Source organism: Ovis aries, chromosome 14 (assembly GCF_016772045.2).
Source record: "Ovis aries strain OAR_USU_Benz2616 breed Rambouillet chromosome 14, ARS-UI_Ramb_v3.0, whole genome shotgun sequence".
Classification (NCBI taxonomy): Eukaryota; Metazoa; Chordata; class Mammalia; order Artiodactyla; family Bovidae; genus Ovis; species Ovis aries.
This window is the reverse complement of record NC_056067.1, coordinates 14,191,124-14,209,230: the sequence shown is the minus strand read 5'-3', so window position 1 is coordinate 14,209,230 and position 18,107 is coordinate 14,191,124. Positions and strand designations below refer to the sequence as shown.

General features: G+C 54.6%; 1 protein-coding gene across 8 annotated transcripts in view; it reads right to left on the bottom strand.

Annotated features, from left to right (window-relative positions):
• The window catches only part of SPIRE2 (spire type actin nucleation factor 2), a 34,440-nt gene extending 16,391 nt beyond the window's left edge, over positions 1–18,049 (bottom strand). For 4 of the 8 annotated variants that reach the window (XR_006055909.2, XM_027977775.3, XM_027977776.3 and 1 more), the window contains exons 1-2: positions 10,214–18,049; positions 3,196–3,236 (exon numbers count right to left, since the gene is read on the bottom strand). Coding sequence is in view for 7 of the 8 variants with exons in the window: in XM_027977775.3 (XP_027833576.1) it covers positions 3,196–3,236; positions 10,214–10,484 (312 nt within the window). In the remaining variant the exon portion in view is untranslated. Of the gene's footprint in view, positions 1–3,195; positions 3,237–9,017; positions 9,067–10,213 lie in introns of those variants that run through there. The other 4 variants (XM_060398289.1, XM_060398288.1, XM_042230797.1 and 1 more) reach the window with 4 other exon arrangements.
• Between the last annotated feature and the right edge of the window lie 58 nt (positions 18,050–18,107).

Here is an 18,107-nt window from a genome sequence, read left to right as displayed (position 1 = left end):
AACCTAAAAAATAATTGTACCTATATAGGGAGAGGGGGTGGGGTCACCAGCAGGCAGGTAGTGGGGGGGCGTTGCAGGGAATAGGTGAGTCCTTTGCTGGTGGAGCCTCGTGTGGGGCCACTATGCTATTCTGCTGGCTTTGCATAAACTCAAAATTCTTTCTCCACAACAAGGTTTTAAAAAGCAGATTAGCACATTAGAGACGAGTCCTGCACTCCTCTTAACTCTGCTTTTGGTGTTACTTAGCCCCTAGGGAATTGAGCTTTCAGGGACCACCATTAGCATTTCAGATCCAGGTTCTGTACTGTCTGTGCCCCACAGCCTTGGGTCTGCTCCAGGGAGGCGCCGGGGAAGCGGTTCGATGCCAGGCAGTGGCGCACAGCAAGAAGAATGAGGAAGCTGCTTCCAGTGCTGACAGCACCAAGTGTTTGTGTTTGAAAGGGCATTAATGGTTTCTTTTCACGACTCAGTACAAGAGATATACACACACCAAAATGACCACAGCTCTTTGCCACTAGTCTCAAGACCCTCGCAGGTGGGGAAAACATTGGTCACCTGCCTGCCTCAGGTAGGGGGGCCATGCTGGCCTGGGGGGGGGGGTGGTGGTCAGCCTGCAGCCTGTGCCCTGACCTCGTGCCCCTGGACGGAGCCACACCCTTGCCAGGCATGTGCAGGCCACCTGGCCTCTGGGCCTTTCTGGTCTCTCCTCTGTTTCCTGTGATGTCACCCCCAGACCCCAAGGGAAGGAGTCAGAGCAGAGCTGAAGGAAAGTGTGACAGTCAGCGCTGGGCAGAGGGCAGGGCACAAGAACAGGCCTTCTCTGTCTACAGAAGCACCTCCCAAGATGCCCTGAGTCTGGAGGGGCTTAGGGGGGGGTCTGCCTGGCTCAGGGACGCCTGGGGAGGGTGAGGCCCTGTGGGAGCGAAGTTCCAGTGAAAGTCAATAACGCTCCCAGCCTGGAGGCACCTTATCTCTGCCTCAGGAGGCGAGGACCAGTTGGGCTACAGGTCACACCCCAGAATCAGGAGTCAAAGGGCCTGCTCTGGCCAGTGGAGTCCCTGGGACAGCCCCTTGGGACTGCTGGGCGGGCAAGGACCTCACTTCACACAAGTTCCCATCAGTCCTTTCTTGGCCCAGAGGGAGGTGCAGGAAGAAGACAGAGATGAGCTTCCCTGGTGGCTCAGGAGGGAAGACTCCGCCTGCCAATGCAGGAGATGTGGCAGGTTCGATCCCTGGTCTGGGCAGATCCCATGTACTGCAGAGCAGCTAAGCCCGAGTGGCACAGCTAATGAGCCTGTGCTTTCGAGCCTAGGCTCCACAACAAGGGAAGTCACCGCAATGAGAAGCCCATGAACCACAACAAAGTGTAGCTCCCATTCTCAACAACCAGAGAAAAGCCCACGCATCAATAAAGACCCAGCACAGCCAAAAATAAATGAATAAAATCACTTTTACAAAAAAAGCAGAGTAAACTCCACCTCACCCCAGCTTTGCCCCACAGACCCCGCTGACCCCAGGGTGACCCTCTCTGGGGGAGACCACTCTTACCCCTCGGGCCGGGCAGGCAGCAGGCCTAACACCAAAGCTTCCTGGCTCCAGTGCAGCACAGAGCACCCCTGTTGGGCCTGCCTCCCCTGGTTCTGGTCTCTGGCCTGTGCTGGCCTCACATCAGTGAAAGGGTTAATTCCACTGCAAGCCTCTAGAGAGCCGCCCCAGACCCAGACACTGGAGAGACCACTGGCTTCCCCCCAGGGAAAAGTCTAGGCAGAACCCCGAGCCCCCCTGCTCCTGGCAGTGTGGGCACCAAGCAGCTGAGGCCCCGGGACCAGCCCAAGGCACTGAAGGGCCGGAGTGAGAATCTCAGCACCCAGGCCAGGAGGCTGCCCTGACCGACTTCCTGGGGGCCCCCACGTCGATTCCCGAGCCTATGTACAAAGTTCTTTGTAAGTGTTTTCAAGACTGATGACAGTAGGGAACACAAGTGGAACAGGGGTGGGGAACACAAATTCACTTGGGGCTGTGGGGCAGGGCAGCCTGGCAGCAGGAGCCGCGCACAGCAGTGAGATGGACGCGTCCTGAAAACAGGGCTAGGCTTTTCTTACTCAGGTTCCAGGACACTGTGCAGCGTGAGCTCAGAGCAACCCCTGGGAACTCGTGTTGTATAAACAGCAGGGCATCCGCCTGGCCAGAGGATGTACTTTATCACTGACACAATTAAGAATCGCCAGCATGTGGTGACTAGAAAAAGTCAGAAAACTTTGCGATGGTTTTATTATTGTTGGTAAAACTCCTCGGTGACAGACCAATGGGTTTCCCTTGTGGCTCAGAGAGTAAAGAATCTGCCTGCAATGCAGGAGACAGGGTTCGATCCCTGGGTCAGGAATATCCCCTGGAGAAGGGCATGGCAACCCACTCCAGTATTCTTGCCTGGGAAATCCCATGGACAGAGGAGTCTGGCGGGCTATAGTCCATGGGGTCGCAAAGAACTGGCCATGACTGAGTGACTTTCACTTTCACAGCAGACCAACTGGCTGTGCCCACCCCCTTTCTATAACACTGTGTTTAACATACAAATATGTATTTACACAAAACCATTTTTTATAAAGCAGTGGAATAAACATCAAATTCAGGACAAAGCACCTGGGGCCAGGCGGATGGGACAGGAGACACAGATAAAGGTCCTAGGGATGAGGCACTGGAGCTCAGGGACACGGGGGATGGGCTGCTTTTCCTGTTTGTCCCCCAGCCCCACGCCTGCCCAACGCTCTGACCACGGAGACCACATCTCCTTTGCCCCTTCTGCCCTCTGGTCAGCAGGAGGCACCTCCAGGAGCCCAGCGGTCACAGGGGAGACCCCAGGTTTCAGACCCCCCGAGTCCACCCCACCCCAGCCCGTGTGTACAGGCTTCCCTGCCCATACACGATGCCTGTTTTCAGGCATAGCCTCCCCACAAGCCTTTCCACCAAGCCACTGAGCACTTATCCACATCCTGCCTCAGAGGAACAACTGTATAACTGTTGTCCAGTCGCTCAGTCATGTCCAGCTCCTTGTGACCCCACGGACTACAGCATGCCAGGCTTCACTATCTCCCGGTCCTTCTAGAAGGACAACTGTATGTGCTGCTAATTTACAGCATACAACACACCTAACTGTTACTTCGGATCAAGTACATTTAAATTTTGTTTTTAAAGTACCTGGGCTTCCGAGCTGGCCGGTGACACCATTGTTGTGGGCTCTACAAGAGAAGAGAAGCAGCAGTCAAGACAAGCTTCAGCATCCCCTGGGCCAGCCCCCCACCTACCCCCAGGAACACACAGCACATCTCACAAGATCTCCACCAGAAACCAGGGCACCGAGCCATCAGTCACTGGATGGACACTGATAAGACCCAGCTCTGCGCCGGACACCAGGCAAGCCCTGTGGCCCTGCCTGGGGCAGATGGTCCCACCCTGCACAGCAGTCACGCCCTGAAGTGACCACTCAGACAGGAGCAGCCTATAGGGCCTTGAAGCCCATCTCGCCCCCTGGGGAAGTAGGCAGGGGGCAAGAGTGAAAGGGGAGAGGAAGGGTCAAGGGGGCAGCTCAGGTCAGCCAGGCCCAAGGAAAGGCCTCGCAGTGGGAAGCGGCATACCCCCAGCTAAGTCAGATGGGAAGCCCGGGTACAGTGGGGAGCCATGCACCCCCAACTCAGAGTCAGATGAGAAACCTGGGTGCTGTAGGGAGCCATGCGCTCCCACACCAGTCGGATGAGAAAGCTGGCTGCAGTGGGGAAGGCAGGCTCTGCGCCAGGGTTCCCAGCAGCCATGCGGGTGAGTTGCCATCTGGCTGCACCTCTGGCACTGGGGATTTCTCCCCAGACTATCAGCACCTCAGCCATTCATACAGGGTGCCCAGGTGCTGAATTTGGCTGTGGGTATTTTATTATTAAACATGGCACTGAGCTGGCATGTTTATAAGCACTTGCAAAGCCAGTGTACAAGCCTGGGAGGTCGATGGTCCTGGTACCCACTTCACAGATAAGGAAACAGAGGCTCTAGGGGATGAGCTTATGTGCCCCAAGGTATCACAGCTAGTAAGTGGCGGTGCTGGCTGCGGCCAGGCTGGGGGACCCCAGAATCTGTGCTCCAGTCACTGCCTGAGCCACCCTCCAGCCTTCCAAGAGGCCAGGCTGGAAAGACAGGAAACCCACCTCCTTCCACAGCCTTGCTTGAATAAAGCACACAGAGCTGTGGGAGGGTATGAATTTCAGCTGCCTTAATTGAGGTGGATAAAAACACAAACCATGACATTCTCCGCTGAGTGAACCTGCTAACTCTGCAAATATTTTCCAAATGCCATCAAGAGACAGGAAGATTGCCAGGGATAAAGGGAGTTTGTGTAGGGCTGAGCCATGAAAACACTTTCCCATTAAAACACTGCACTCCCAACATGGGTGGCGTTGATGGAATAGTGAGTACCTGGGCATATACCTTGGCCTGTATTGAAGGTTCAGTAAAAAGTCTGTAGCTGTGAAGGACAGAGATCGTGGAAAGTGGGAGAAATGGAGGGGCCGGGGCCCCGAGTTACCTTGCTATAAAGGGCAGGGGGCAGCCAACTCTTCAGAACTCTTTATAGACCCAGCATGGTGTGGAGGTGAGTTTTCACCAACCCAGCTGTATTTAAAGTCGCACAGGCTTGGGGAACCTCTGGGCTGTACAGAGCAAGGAGCCCCGCAGTGGTCCCGTGCCCAGTGCTTTGCTGCAAAGTTCAGGGCCACACCTCCCTCCCCGCAGATGAGGAAGCTGGAGCTTAGAGACAGAGAGGGTTCACCAAGATCACACAGCTAAGGAATGGTGGTGCTGGGAGCCCCACCAGGCACAGCCAGACCCCGGCTGCACCCTCCAGAGCCCCCAGAACACCTGGAGTTGACATAACTTTGATAGAAGCTTGACATAACAAGCTGCTCACCTGGCATCCTGCACACTAGCTCATACTTATTTACAAACCAACTTCTCCCTGGGGAAGAGCAGAGAGACGGAGATAGACGCAAGGCTCTACTGATGCACGGTGAGATGGGAGCTAGACGCAGCCACCTGGTTTCCCTGGCATCCTCACCACCCTCCCCAGTATGTGCCGGGGTGGAAAGTTGTTTCAGTTTCTTCTGGGAAACAACAAAAGACAAAAAGTCAAGAAGTGGGGGCGTTTTCTTTGAGATGACCCTGTCATAGTACAGGAAACAGGTTTCGTTTGTGGGAGAGAACTCTGTGAGGACTCTGCAGTCTGGAATCCTGGGGGCAGTGCCTCCCTGGGGCCAGCAGGGGGTGGTGGGATGGGTGCCGGCAGCCTCTCCCCCTTCTGCAGGGCTGGGGCTGAGGAGCATTGTGGTGAGTAAGGACCCTGGTGTCCTGCCTCCCTGACCGCAGGGAACAGGGGGACGGGGATGCAGTGTCCTGCTAGGATGCCGGGTCGGGGGGGTGATCGTCCGCTGATGATGTCCTCTGGGCTTGGGGTCAGCACAGGAAGGAGCCTTGGACTCTCCTCTCCACTCCTCACTTCTTCACTCGAGAGAGGAGCTGGTGAAAGCAAGATGCCACCTGAAGCCAAGAGGAGACAAGTGCTCCAAACCCGGAAGCTGTTTGTTCAGCACAGGGGTCAAAGGCGCCCTGTGTTTGTGGTGTGTCCTTCCTCCTCCAGGTCATTTCTGCCATAAACTCACACATCACCATGGGTGTGGTTTCCTACCCAGCAGCAAGGCCCAGGAAGCGAGTCAAGCCCCAGGGACCCAAGATAGAAGACAGAACTCTGTCTTGGGGTCCAGATGGAGGTTCAGTTGTTACTCAGATGACCTTAAGGCAAAGGGATTATCATGGCTTTACAACGGTAAATTTGTATTAAGCAGTAAGTTTGTGTAGCTTGCTCCCTCAGTAGTCCTGATTTTTTAAAACACTCCGCTTGCTTGCATTCTCTAATCCCCGGGGAAAATGCTCGAGTGGATACCCACAAACTTGGCACTCACTGAATTCCTGGGGGAGGCTTCCACTGGATTCCTGGTGGAGCTGAGGCAGTGATGCGCACAGGTGCCCTGGGCTCAACACAGCCTCCTCGATGCTTGGGTGAGGTGCACATGGGGCATGTGAGCAGCACCTCCCCGGGGCCAGCATGTCCCAAGGCTCCACAGATACCACATGACCTCTGGGGCAGCTGCTAGCAAAGCCCCATTCCACAGAGACTGAAACTGAAGCACCCAGAGGCCTAAGTAACTTCCCAAGGTCAGGCAGGGGTGGGCGCAAGCCAGCCAAGCCCACACCCCAGCCCTGCCCCCATGTCTCCCCGCGGGTGACTGCATGGCTGCTCGGCCTTCCTGAACCTCAGTTTCCTTGTCTGTATGATGGGCTCATAGCTCTGCCTCCCCGTCAGAGGCCTGAATGAGACAGTGGGCTGCAGGCTGCAGAGCAAGCCCCCATCTCCCTTGATGACGAGGTGGAGCCGCTGCAGCCCCACACCATGTCTTCCTGGGTGACCCTCAGAGGAGCAAAGGGCCTGGAGGGGGCAGCTGGGGGACAGCCAGGGTGGGTGGCACCAGCAGCTTCGGAGAGGGCCAAGAAGTAGGAGACAAGAGCCACACGGGAAAAGCTCTGGCTCCTCTGTTCAGGATGTGTGCTGTCTTCCAGGGGAAGCATCCCAGCCTGCAGCCATCCCAAGCTCTCCCCATATCACTGCACACCCCCCTGTGAGGAAGGCCGTTTAAAAGATACAGGCAACCCTGGTCACTTAGGAGGCCACCTGCCAGAGGCCTAGCAAGTCCAGCATGAGGGCCCAGAGCCCACAGGACACGCAGGGCTGCCCAGAACACTGGGGGTCCCACTTCAGCTTCTGGGAGGGGACACCCTGAGCCAGGAGAAACGTGAAAAGGTGCCTCCCATGGGAAGGGGCAGCCCCACTTACACACACAGTGCCGGCAGCACAGAAATGCAGCAGCTGTGGTGGCGGCAGCACTGTGTGCCCACGTGCCCACGTGTCTGTGTGCCTGTGTGTGTGTCCATATGTCTGCTGTGTGCACAGGTCCTTGGGCCCAGGGTGGACACCGGCTTCACACTAACATTCCCTCATTAGTCTTCCCCTGTCCCCAGGCACGTGCCACTTTCACCCCAGTTTATGGGGGAGGAAAGGGGGCCCCTAAACTTCACCCTAACTCCAGCTGCTGGGCTGGAGGTAAAGAGGTGAAGAACGGAGGTCATGACACAGGGCTGCCAAGGAGGTAAACTGGAAAAGTCTTGCCTCCAGGTAGCGGTGGGCAGCAAGGGGACAGGTGCCGGTGTCTGGGGGGTGGCAGAGGGGCCGCAGAACTACAGGCAGAAAAGGAGGGAGGGCTGCAGATGCAGGTGTGAGCTGGTGGATGGGCCACGTGAGGCACCCAGGTGTGCAGAATGGGTCCTGTGAAAAATTTTAGCATCAAAACTGACAAAAAACACACCAAACATGGAAAAGTAGGGCAGTGTGTGGATTCATGTAAGAACAGAGAAGGTTGGAGGTGAAAGAAGGCACAGCCCTGTGATAGCCCCGCATCCACCCTCCGCCTGCCCGGGGCTTTCAAGGTGGAGAGCCTGTGCAAAGAGAAAAGTATGTCTGTTTCCCCTGCAGATGTCAGCTGGGCGGGCAGGTCTCAAGCAAGGAGGCAGCCAAGCATCACTTTGGGAGCAGCCAGTGTCCTGCCTGGGGCCTGTCCTGGAGGCATCAGGTGGACAAATGCCACTGAAACTGCCCCAGGGTCACTGACCATGACCACACTGCATGGAAGGAGTGAGCTTTGTCTCAGGGAACGGTCAGCACCTGTGCTGCCTGATGGAGTTTCTTGCCTTAATTAAACAAAAAACAAAACCTTTGCCTATCAGGAAGTTTTAATAATAGCCTCCTAAAAATAACTTCACTTAACATGTTTCTTCATTTTCCCCACTTGAAGAAGGGGGGCTTCCAAGCAGTTATGAAGAGGTTGAGATTAGGAAGTTTATTCAAGTCAGCTTTTCCCAAGTAGCAGAAAGTGGGAAGTATTCCTGCTCATGTCCTAAGATAATATTGTTCATCCTCCCCAGGTAAAGTTTAGTTTGGTTGTTGATTTTTTTCTTTTTTTCCTTTTGGATCAAACCTGTGCCCCCTGCAATGAAATCCTGGAGTCTCAACCACTGGACCACTGGGGAAGTACCTGGTTGTTGCTTTCTTTACCATTATCTTAAACAATGACTTAATGCCTAGCTTTACCAGAACTTCATGATGGGGGCTGGGAACTGAGGGCCCATGTGACCTTTTTCTTGACGGCTATCACAGCACACTTTTTGCAGTGAATCCACTGAAAGAAGCACCCAAGTCCCAGAGAAATGCTGCGTTAGCTACCTACAGGAGACAGTCGGCCTAAAGTTTCAGCTGATTGACGAAAGCTCGACAAGGACAGAAGAGGAAGTTCAGGGTAGTCTATTTCTCAGTCTTTATAGAGGCAGCATGTCACAAACCTCATCCACCTTTACAAGACATGCTTATGGACAGAAACTAAAGATCGTATCTAATGGAAAATGAAATTGGGCTCCTGTGTTACAGGCCGGTACAGGTCAGTGCTTCTGGGTCTGCAGGGACCAGGAAGAAGGGGCTGAAGAGGGGGTGGGCAGGAGAGGTGGACAGGTCCAGAAGACCACCACCCCAGAGGATGGCCATCGTGGTTCCATGTGGACAATACTGACTCCTCTACAAAGAGAAGCCCTCAGTTCTAGCCACCTGCCAGGACTGGCAGCAGACCACTTACTACTCTCTGCCTCAGTTCCCCACCTTTTAAATCAGAGGGTCAGACCAGGCAGGCCCTTACAGCCCTGTTCTGCGGTGGCAGAAGCCAGTCCCTGGGTTATGTTGTTTGTCTCCAGGGATGAGCAGGGACACAGGGAAGGTCTTTCAAGGAGGAAATACAGTTGTGAGAGAAAAGCTCTTTGTGAACATACAGACTCCAGGGCCCACAGGTGAGACGAGGCCACCCTGTCCCATGTTCTGAGCCCACCTGTGAGGACGGTGTCCACAGGCACTGAGAGCATCTGTGCTGAATCCAGATCCTAACCCTTCCTGTGTGACAGGTAAGCCTGAGCCTCAGATTACCTGTGCGCAGAATGGAAACAGTACCATTTGAGTCCAGTTCTTATTATTTCATCTAGACAAATATATTAGAGCTTTTTGTGCAAATAGAGCAACTCTCAAATATCACCCAACTGCTGTGTTAGGGAGGTGGGAACAGGGCACACAGATGAGATGGGAGCTTGTGGAAGAATACTGAGGGTCGAGGAGTGGCAAGCATTCAGCAGATTGCCTGGTTATCAAAGGAACTGTCCTACTGGCTAGCTTCGGCCTGGCCCATCGCATGGATTTCTGCAAACCCACCTCTCCAGCACACACAGCTGGTCGGTGCACTTCCCCAGGTATATCCGTTTTAGGGGTAGTATGCTCGGCACCAGCACCCTGGTTCTCCAGGGAAGAAAACTTTTTTCTTAAAGAGGCTAAAAATCACTTAAACTCATCATTCTCCAAAGATTTCAAGTATCTTTCAAGGGCTTCATTGTTGAATATTGCTCATGGTTAAGAGTCGAATACTAAGCAAGCTGTTCCCCAAATCTTACATTTTCCTTTCTCTATTAAATCGGCAGACCCACAAAAAAGAGCCCAAGCAAAACGTTTCCTTTCTTGCCTAAATACCAGTCCAACAACGATCCACACCACCAGTCACTGGGTGGGACCGACTCCCAGAGCAGAAGGAAGCAGACCGGGTGGGGAGAGCGGGCAGGAGAGGCAGAGTCTGGTCTCCCTGAGGAACGTCCTCGGCCAAGGAGCCAAAGCTCCTCTCCTCTCCAGCCAGCACTGGCCCTGATGGTAAGATGGGTTCCAGGTGTGCGTGTGTGTGTTGGGGGGAGCCGAGGGACAGAGGTCCGAGCTCCAACGGAGAGTTGGGGGGGCTCCCAACCCAGAAAAGGGAGAGGGGGAGGAGGGCCTTCCAGTCCAGTAGAGAGAGAAGCCAGAGGAGGGCCCCCAGTGCGGCAGAGGGGGCGCGGAAGTGGGAGAGGTCGGCGGGTCCCGCAGAGAGAAGGCGCGGCAAAGGGGGCGCCGGGTCCGAGGCCAGGTTGGGCAGAGGGAGGGAGGGAGGGTCGCAGTCCCTCCCCGCCGCGGGCGCCGCCCCCCGCCCCGCAGCGACCCCGTCCCCGGCCTCACCAGCGGCGCCGGACTCCCGCCGCGCGCTGACCGAGCCGTCTCTGCGCAGGAGGATGTCCGCCGTGTCCCGGATGCGCCGCCGGCCGCCCGGCGCGCCCCGCAGCCCGCGGCAGCACTGGAAGCACACGGCCCACGCCTGCTCCTCGTTGATGGGCTGCTCGTACGCCTTCAGCACCTCCTCCAGGGACAGCTCCCACGGCTCGGAGCGCCCCGCGCCCCCGGCCCGCTCGCCCGCCGCCGCGTCGCCGCTGGAGCTGCCGGCCCGGGCCATGGCCGCCCCATCATCGCCGCCTGCGCGCCCGGCCGGTTTCCATAACAGCCGCGCCGGGGCCGGCGCGCCCGCGAAGCGCGGGGGGCGGATCCCGCGCCGCCGGCCGCTGCTTTGTCATCGCCCGGCCCCGCCCAGCGCGAGCGGCCGCAGGTGAAGGCGCGCAGGGGAGGAGGGCAGGAGAGGGGAAGGGAGGGGAGTTCCGCGGAGGGGATGGGCAGGCGGGAGAGGGCGCGGAGCTGGGCTTGAGGCGGGGATGGACAGGCCGGGATCAGGGTGCTGGGGGAACGCAGAGCCGGGAGGAGGTTCCGGAAGAGTCCGGGGGAGGGTGCAGGGGTGCGCAGGGTCGACCCGCAGAGGGGCGCCCGGGGTGGGGGGCACCTACGGAGACGCGGTCCTCCTCGCCCGGCCCGCGAACGCACACTAGGCTCTCAACACGCGTGTCAGGCCAACATCCCGCCCAAGCCCCACCCCGGTGACTGCGGGGGAGCCGGAGGACTGTGACTCCCGGAGGGGCAGGCGGTGCTGCAGAGCCAGCTGGCCAAGTCACCTCGGGAGTCACCACTCCGTGAAGAGAGCCAGGAAGACCCGAGGAAGGAAGCACTTAAGTGTCCCTTTTCCAGCGGAAACACGCGTCAGTGTTGACAGCTCTGGCGTCTCCGTGGAACAGCGCGCGGCGCTTCACCCTTGGCCTAGAGCACCGGCTCAAAGGCGCCCCCGCGGGCTCTTCCGCCCTGGTTGCACTGGGTCAGAGTGACAAGGCCAGAATGCACTGGTAGGTGAGGCAAGAAAGGCGACGGTCCCCACCCTGGATAGCGCATGGCCTAGATTCCTGAATTTCTCCATGCTGGCGATTCTCTCAGGTCTGTAGTGGAACTTGGGACTGGAAAGTTCCTGGGAATTCTCAACAGCTTTAGATAGAAATCACAGCAGAGTTGCAATGTCACCTCATTGAAGACTTGTAGGCGGCCCCGTAGGGCCCTACTCTCAGATAACCCCATCTGGCATTTTCATCTTCCAAAAAAAGGAGTTTGTACAGATGAATCAATCGTACAAGTTTTGGCGTCCAATAGCTGGGCACTTTCTCAGCTTTCCTGGTTCTTGGCACGTATGCAGGCAGAAACCAGGCAGTGCCACCACTGTGAAGAAGGTGGAGCATGGGGGCTCCAAGAACTGCAAGCACTTGGACTCAAGTTAATCTTCCTGTCTAGGGACCCTGGTGGTCTGGTGGTGAAGAGTCCATTTTGCAATGCAGGGGACGCAGGGTTTGATCCCTGGTCAGGGAACTGATTCCACATGCAGAGCAATAAAGCCTGCACAGCATGAGTCCCTGTGCTGCAAGGAAAGATCCTGCATGACAGCTAAGACCTGATCTTCTGCCTAAACTTCACCCACCGGAACCCCCACCCATGGTTGTCAGTAGAGGTCAGGGAGAACCTCCAGGTGTGTCTTACCACAGTGGGGAGTTCCCAGATGGTGGTGAGGTTAACGCCCAGACTCACAGGACACGGAGCTGTCCTCTCCTCCCCCACGTGGCTGTTCCCCATGAACCCACACAAGGGGTGCTTTCAGACTCCGTGCAGGTAGTCTTCCATTCAGACCACCACCAACTCACTGGAAGTTAGGGTCACTGCTCCTACCTTGGGCAGAGCCACCCCCTGCCTCCTGCTAGCATGAGCCTCTCAAAAGGGGCACCCTGGCCCCAGGGCAGAAAGTGGCAAGTACTCTCAACTGGAAGATGCTTGGGTTGTAGCAAAAGTACCTTTCTTGGTACTTCTTCAAAGGGCCTCAAGTTCCCTGAGGGTCTTGTTTGATGGAGACAGGCCTTGGTAAGGACCTAGTTGTTTACGGGGGGGAGGGGGGCGGGGGACCACCAAGAGAACTGTAAGTTTATCTGGAACGAGGCAGCATCAGACAGCTGCACAGAACTGCCCCTAAGAGGCAGGGGAAGGTCAGTATGTACATGATTTTAGTAAAGGGGGATGTACAGCCAGGCACACATTTTGCCAGAGGCTTGGTACTAGTCACAAGCAGATGTCACAGTGCTTTTACTGCTTTTCTAGACACAAGGACATATAAGAATTGGGCTTATAAAATCTTCTGAAAATAACTACCTGAAGACCTGTTATGCCGATTTGTACTTGGCATAGTGATGTCTCACATCTACCGGATCCAGGGGCCCTGCAATCACCTGTGTAAGGTACAAGACCACTTCTGATCTGTCATTATCTTTTCAGAGACCCCTGTGCACTTTAGCCAGCAAGATGTACAACACTGGGGTTTTACTAAAAAAAAAAAAAAGTTGTTAGGTTCTACTTATCTATCTCAATATCTGAAGGTTTGTCTCTCTAGCTGTAGCAAATTATGAAAACAGAAGCATCAGGCAGCTCTCGAGATGCCCCTAGAAACCATTTTGTTTTTTTCCTGCCAGGTCACTTTTCACACATCTCCCGAAAAAGTCCCAAATGAGCTCCAGAAATGGACACAGGCAAGCAACAGCAGCCTGCAGGTGGTGGCAGCGAGAGGGGTGTCACGGGTGTAGCCTGGGAGTGTAAGCGTGGCTTCTTAGTCAGTAAAGGGCAATGGAGTGACTCTGCCAGACCGAAACTGATCAACCAGATGCAGTGGTTTCTGATCTGGTTGGTGGGCACACACAGTGGTTACAAGTCAGAGTCAAGGTGTTCACTTCCTTCCTGGAGTGGAAAGCCAAGCCCCACCCATACTTTAATAAAAACTCGTGTGGGTAACTCTGCCACCAAGGGAGGGCAGACGATGCCTGGTTGAGATGTGAACGGGGTTCATCCCAGTAGAAAGTGGCTTTCAAGTCAAAACATGGAGCTCTTTGTCCACCAATAACACTACACAGAACTAAGTCGAAGAAACAGTTCTTCCAAGTTGCCCCCTGGATTTTAGAAATGAAAATCTAGTGTATCTCCAGCTGTTCAGTCTCAACAAGAAACAGAAACTGATGGGTCAGCCATGAAACCAACCGGGAAAGCATTGGATCCAGGTCATTTCTACAATGATGGGATCAGCCGTAGCCCACCCCTGAAGCCGTGTCTTTCACCCTTCATGTCCAGTACACGAGGAAGGCTGTCAGGCACCATGGGCTGTGCTTGGAGTCAGAACGGAAACCTTCAGTGCAGTGACTAACCCACCAGTACTTGGACTAGCACACTCCCCAGATACTCATAGTGTAGGCTGTTCATTCACAGATATTTGCTGAGTACTAAGTGTTCATGTCTTAAGACTGGGATCAGTTTGAAAAATCTGACCAGGTACCCCTAAGAATCCCCCAGGTCCTCAGGGGCAAACAGCCACAGGGAAACAAAGGTCACTGCAGGTGAGACATGGACAGATGGCTACACAACCCCACTGGTTACGTCTGCTTTTCCCACTATCTGTGTCCGACGTGCTAAGGGGATTACAGATAGTGTCTGTGCCAGGGCAGAGCATCAGAGGGGTGGGTGGCTCATGACTGCCACTGGCCAGAGGCTAAAATCTCCAGGAATACTACATCTAAGGATCTTAGCAGAATAGAAACTAAAAGATCCTGGTTTGACCCCTGGATGCCAAAAAGTTAGAGCCGGAAATACAGGTGGCATGTGGAATACACGTACCTGATTCCAGGAGGACAGTGTAGGGCTCCAGGGTGCCACACTGAGAGCATGCTGAGAGTTCAGAGACAAAGGTCAGAGTGAGTCAGGCATATAAGCAACTAGGTTAAATGTCAGACATGAGATGAAAGGCCAGTTAATTCCCCTAGACAGAGGCAGAGCCATTTCACCTGTTGCAAAGGAAGCAGAGACTCTCAGCTTGCACTGAATTCCACTTCAGCCTGAAAAACAGGTCGGCTTCTCCCAGGGGATCTGTGCACACTGGACGCTGTGAGCAACCAGCCCCTGAATGCCTTCTCTGTCACCATCCGTGCAGAGAGGCAGGGCCCAGGGGTCTGGGAGGAAAGCTGAAACTCAAGAGGCTGTGGTTTGTGCTTTAGGTTTATTTTGGGATAATGATAAAGGCCATGAATTCCCAGGGGTGCTGGATTCAGCTAGGCTGTGCTTGATTTCTAAAAGGAGCCAACACAGCTCTGGGGGAAGGGCACTGGGGCTGGGCATGACTACAGATTTCTAGGCTGGTATTAGCAGGAAGTGGGGACCCAGAGCTAAACCAAGATGGTGAGAAGAAATCCCACAAGACTACGATGGAGGGGAGGCAGACAGGGCTGTTCTGCCGAGGGGACAAGGAGGGGGTGCTTACAGAGGTGCTTTCTCTGGATTCCTGGTCAGCAGCTGAGAAAATACTCAAGAACACTGTTTGCTTCCCACTGGTGACATTGGGGGTTTCTTTACAGTGTGAAAATTAACAGAAACCTTATTTAAAATGGAGTCAGGTGACTTTCTTGGTGGTACAGTGGATAAGAATCTGCCTGCCAATGCAAGGGACACAGGTTAGATTTCTGGTAAGATTCCACATGGCGAGGAGCAACTAAAGCCTGTGCACCTCAACTACTGAGTCTGCAGGTCTAGGGCCTGCGTGCCACAGCTAGAGAAGCCACCACCACGAGAAGCCCAAGCTCTGCAAAGATGAGTAGCACCCACTTGTCACAAAATAAAAATAACCCAACAATAAATAATTTATTAATTACACTGTTAATCCAACAGTGAGAGAAAGTTCACTGGCAGCAACAAAGACCCAGAACAACCAAAAATTAAATAAATAAATAAATTTTAAAAATAAATAAAGTGCAGTCAGGGACTTCCCTGGTAGTTCAATGGCTGAGACCCCACACTCCCAATGCAGGGTGTCTGGGTTCAATCCCTGGTCTGGAACTAAGATCCCACATGCCTTGGGGGAACTAAGCCTTTGCACAACTACTGAAGTCTGCAGGCTCCAGAGCCTGCGAGCCACAATTACTTGGAGAGCCTGGGCTCTGCAACAAAAGAAGCCACTGCAATAAGAAGCCCAAGCACTGCAACTACAGAAAGCCTGTGCACAGCAGGACCCAAGGTAGCCAAACAGGAAGGAAAGAGGAAAAAAATGACTAAATTTAAAGGAAAATAGCCTGGTGGGCTGCCTTTTGTGGGGTCGCAGAGTCGGACACGACTGAAGTGATTTAACAGCTGCTGCTGCTAAGTCGCGTCAGTCATGTCCGACTCTGTGCGACCCCATAGACGGAAGCCCACCAGGCTCCCCCATCCCTGGGATTCTCTAGGCAAGAACACTGGAGTGGGTTGCCATTGCCTTCTCCAATGCATGAAAGTGAAAAGTGAAAGTGAAGTTACTCAGTCGTGTCCGACTCTTAGCGACCCCATGGACTGTAGCCTACAAGGCTCCTCCGTCCGTGGGATCTCCCAGGCAAGAGTACTGGAGTGGGGTGCCATTGCCTTCTCTGGATTTAACAGCAGCAGCCCCTAAATAATGTAGACTATCAGCAGATGCTGGCAAGGCACAGGCTCCTATGATGTTTTGGAAATACTTAGTTACAGCCCCTTCCCCAGAGAAGGTCCATCCAGCACAGGGGCACACATGGGTCACGACAAAGGCATGTTTGACATGCTTCCAATGACTGGGTATCTGCTCTCCACTGTTCTCTGAAGCAGGCGGGTGAGGACTGCCAAGATGGGCAGGGACGGGTAGCCCTGGTGTGTGTGTGCGCATGTGTGTTTTGAGGCTCCTACAGCCTACTTCCCTGGCAGCCCCATCCAGGGTCTGTTATCTTGAATCCGACACACTCACACTTGAACTCTGGGCCTGTCCTGTTACTGATTCTCAACCGTCCTCCCAGTGTTGCCACCTCTCAGCTGATGTATGTAAGTATGTGATGTGTGTATATGATATATGTGTGATGTATACATGTATGCATATGGCATCTCTATGTATGCATGTTTGTGTGTACAACACATGTATACAAATGATATGAGTATATGGTATGATGTATGTGAATATGACGTGTGTGTATGGTGTACGTGAATATGTAGGTTATACATACACGTGCATATGGTGTATCAATGCATGCATACGATGTTTGTGTGTATGATGCACGTGTACATATATGATGTACAAGTATATGGTATGATGTATGCAAACATGATGTGCATGTGTGTTGTGCTTGTGTGTATATGTGTATCTCCGCATTTCCATGGGCTCGGGTTAGAAAACTCTGTACTTCTTCCTCAGCTGGGGGATCAACCTTTGAGGCAGGAATCGATCTCATCACTTCTCTTCACCTCAAGGCCACCACTCTGGTCAAGCCCCTGTTCCACTGCCGAATGATGGCCTGAGTCCATCTCAGCCGCCTCTGCCTCCCCACAGTCTCTTTTCAACCAGATGCATAACTGGGGACATGCACCTGCCAGGGTTCTGCTCACTGGGCCTGGAGGCAAGGTCTTCTCAATACTTACAAGGCCACGTGGGTGCTCCCCTCCTCAGCTGTGTGCTTAGCGCCTGATCATGTGCCTGTGGCAGTTCTGGTGTCAGCCAGCCTTGTCCCCTCATTTACAGGTCACTGGCAGCTGGATGGTCTAATTTGCAGGTTCTGGCAGTAGGCAGGCAGCTGGCCAGGGCCTGCTGGCTGAGCGGCTGCCTCTCCTCCATGTTTGGTCCTTGGTGGGCTGGCTCAGGCTGTTCTTTTGAGGGTCGCTGGGAAGGTTCCCTGATTCTCAGCATGAGCTCATTTCAAACTCCTGTTTGCATCATGTCACTCGCATGTCATCACCAGCCCAAATGGAAGGGACAAAGACTGAGGGGTTGGACTCCTGGCCACATTTTGCAACCCACAAGGCCCACCTCCCTCGGACCCTTGTTTACTCAAGTTCAACAGCCCCCATGGCGGGGGGGCAGCAGGAGTGGTGGTCATGGCCTGCACGCACATTCCGGCCACCTGGAAAAGGTTCAGCGGGTGGCAGTGAGCGCTGTCTGAGGGCATCCCTCACCCCGACTTCACGGCCGAGGAAACCACGTTGCCTGAAAACCTGGACACAGAGACTGGGGTGCACGTCAGTGTCTGCGCCCAGACCAGGCACATACCCATTGAATCCCTGTAAATTCCTAAGTGGGCTGAATATTGGGAGCATCTTTCTAACAAGAGGACTTTCCGGGACATGAGCTGGTCACCATGGTTACAAGCCCGGATTCCAGTCCTCCTCCCCACATCCTCCTGAGCGGGGCGAGGGGGCTGGAAATGGATTTCAGTGGGAGACCCCTGTTGTGCGACCCCGGCGTGCGCGGCCTCGCGGTGACACTTCGCTCAAGTCTGGGGAGAAGGAGGGAGGGGCAGCCTCAGTACCGCCGCCAGGCTCCGCGGAGTCCCGAGCGCAGACTCGTTCTCCTCGGTTCCCTACAGGCGGCGTCGTTCTGGCGTCTCCGGAATTTGGGGTTGTCGGTTGTTTCCTCACACACAGCTCTGCTCACCTCGACAGGAATAACGCAAAAGGGATGGCACAGTCTTCTCCCGGTGGTTCCGTCTGACTCAGCGCCGCTAATCTCCGCCTTCAGTCGGACCTAAATAAATTCCACAGACACGGCTAACGCCGGTCTCCCGCCACCTGCAAGATGGCCGCCTCAGCGCCGGACGAGATGGCCGCCGAGCCTCCGCCCCCGGGGAGGGTGTGGCCTGGCAGCTGG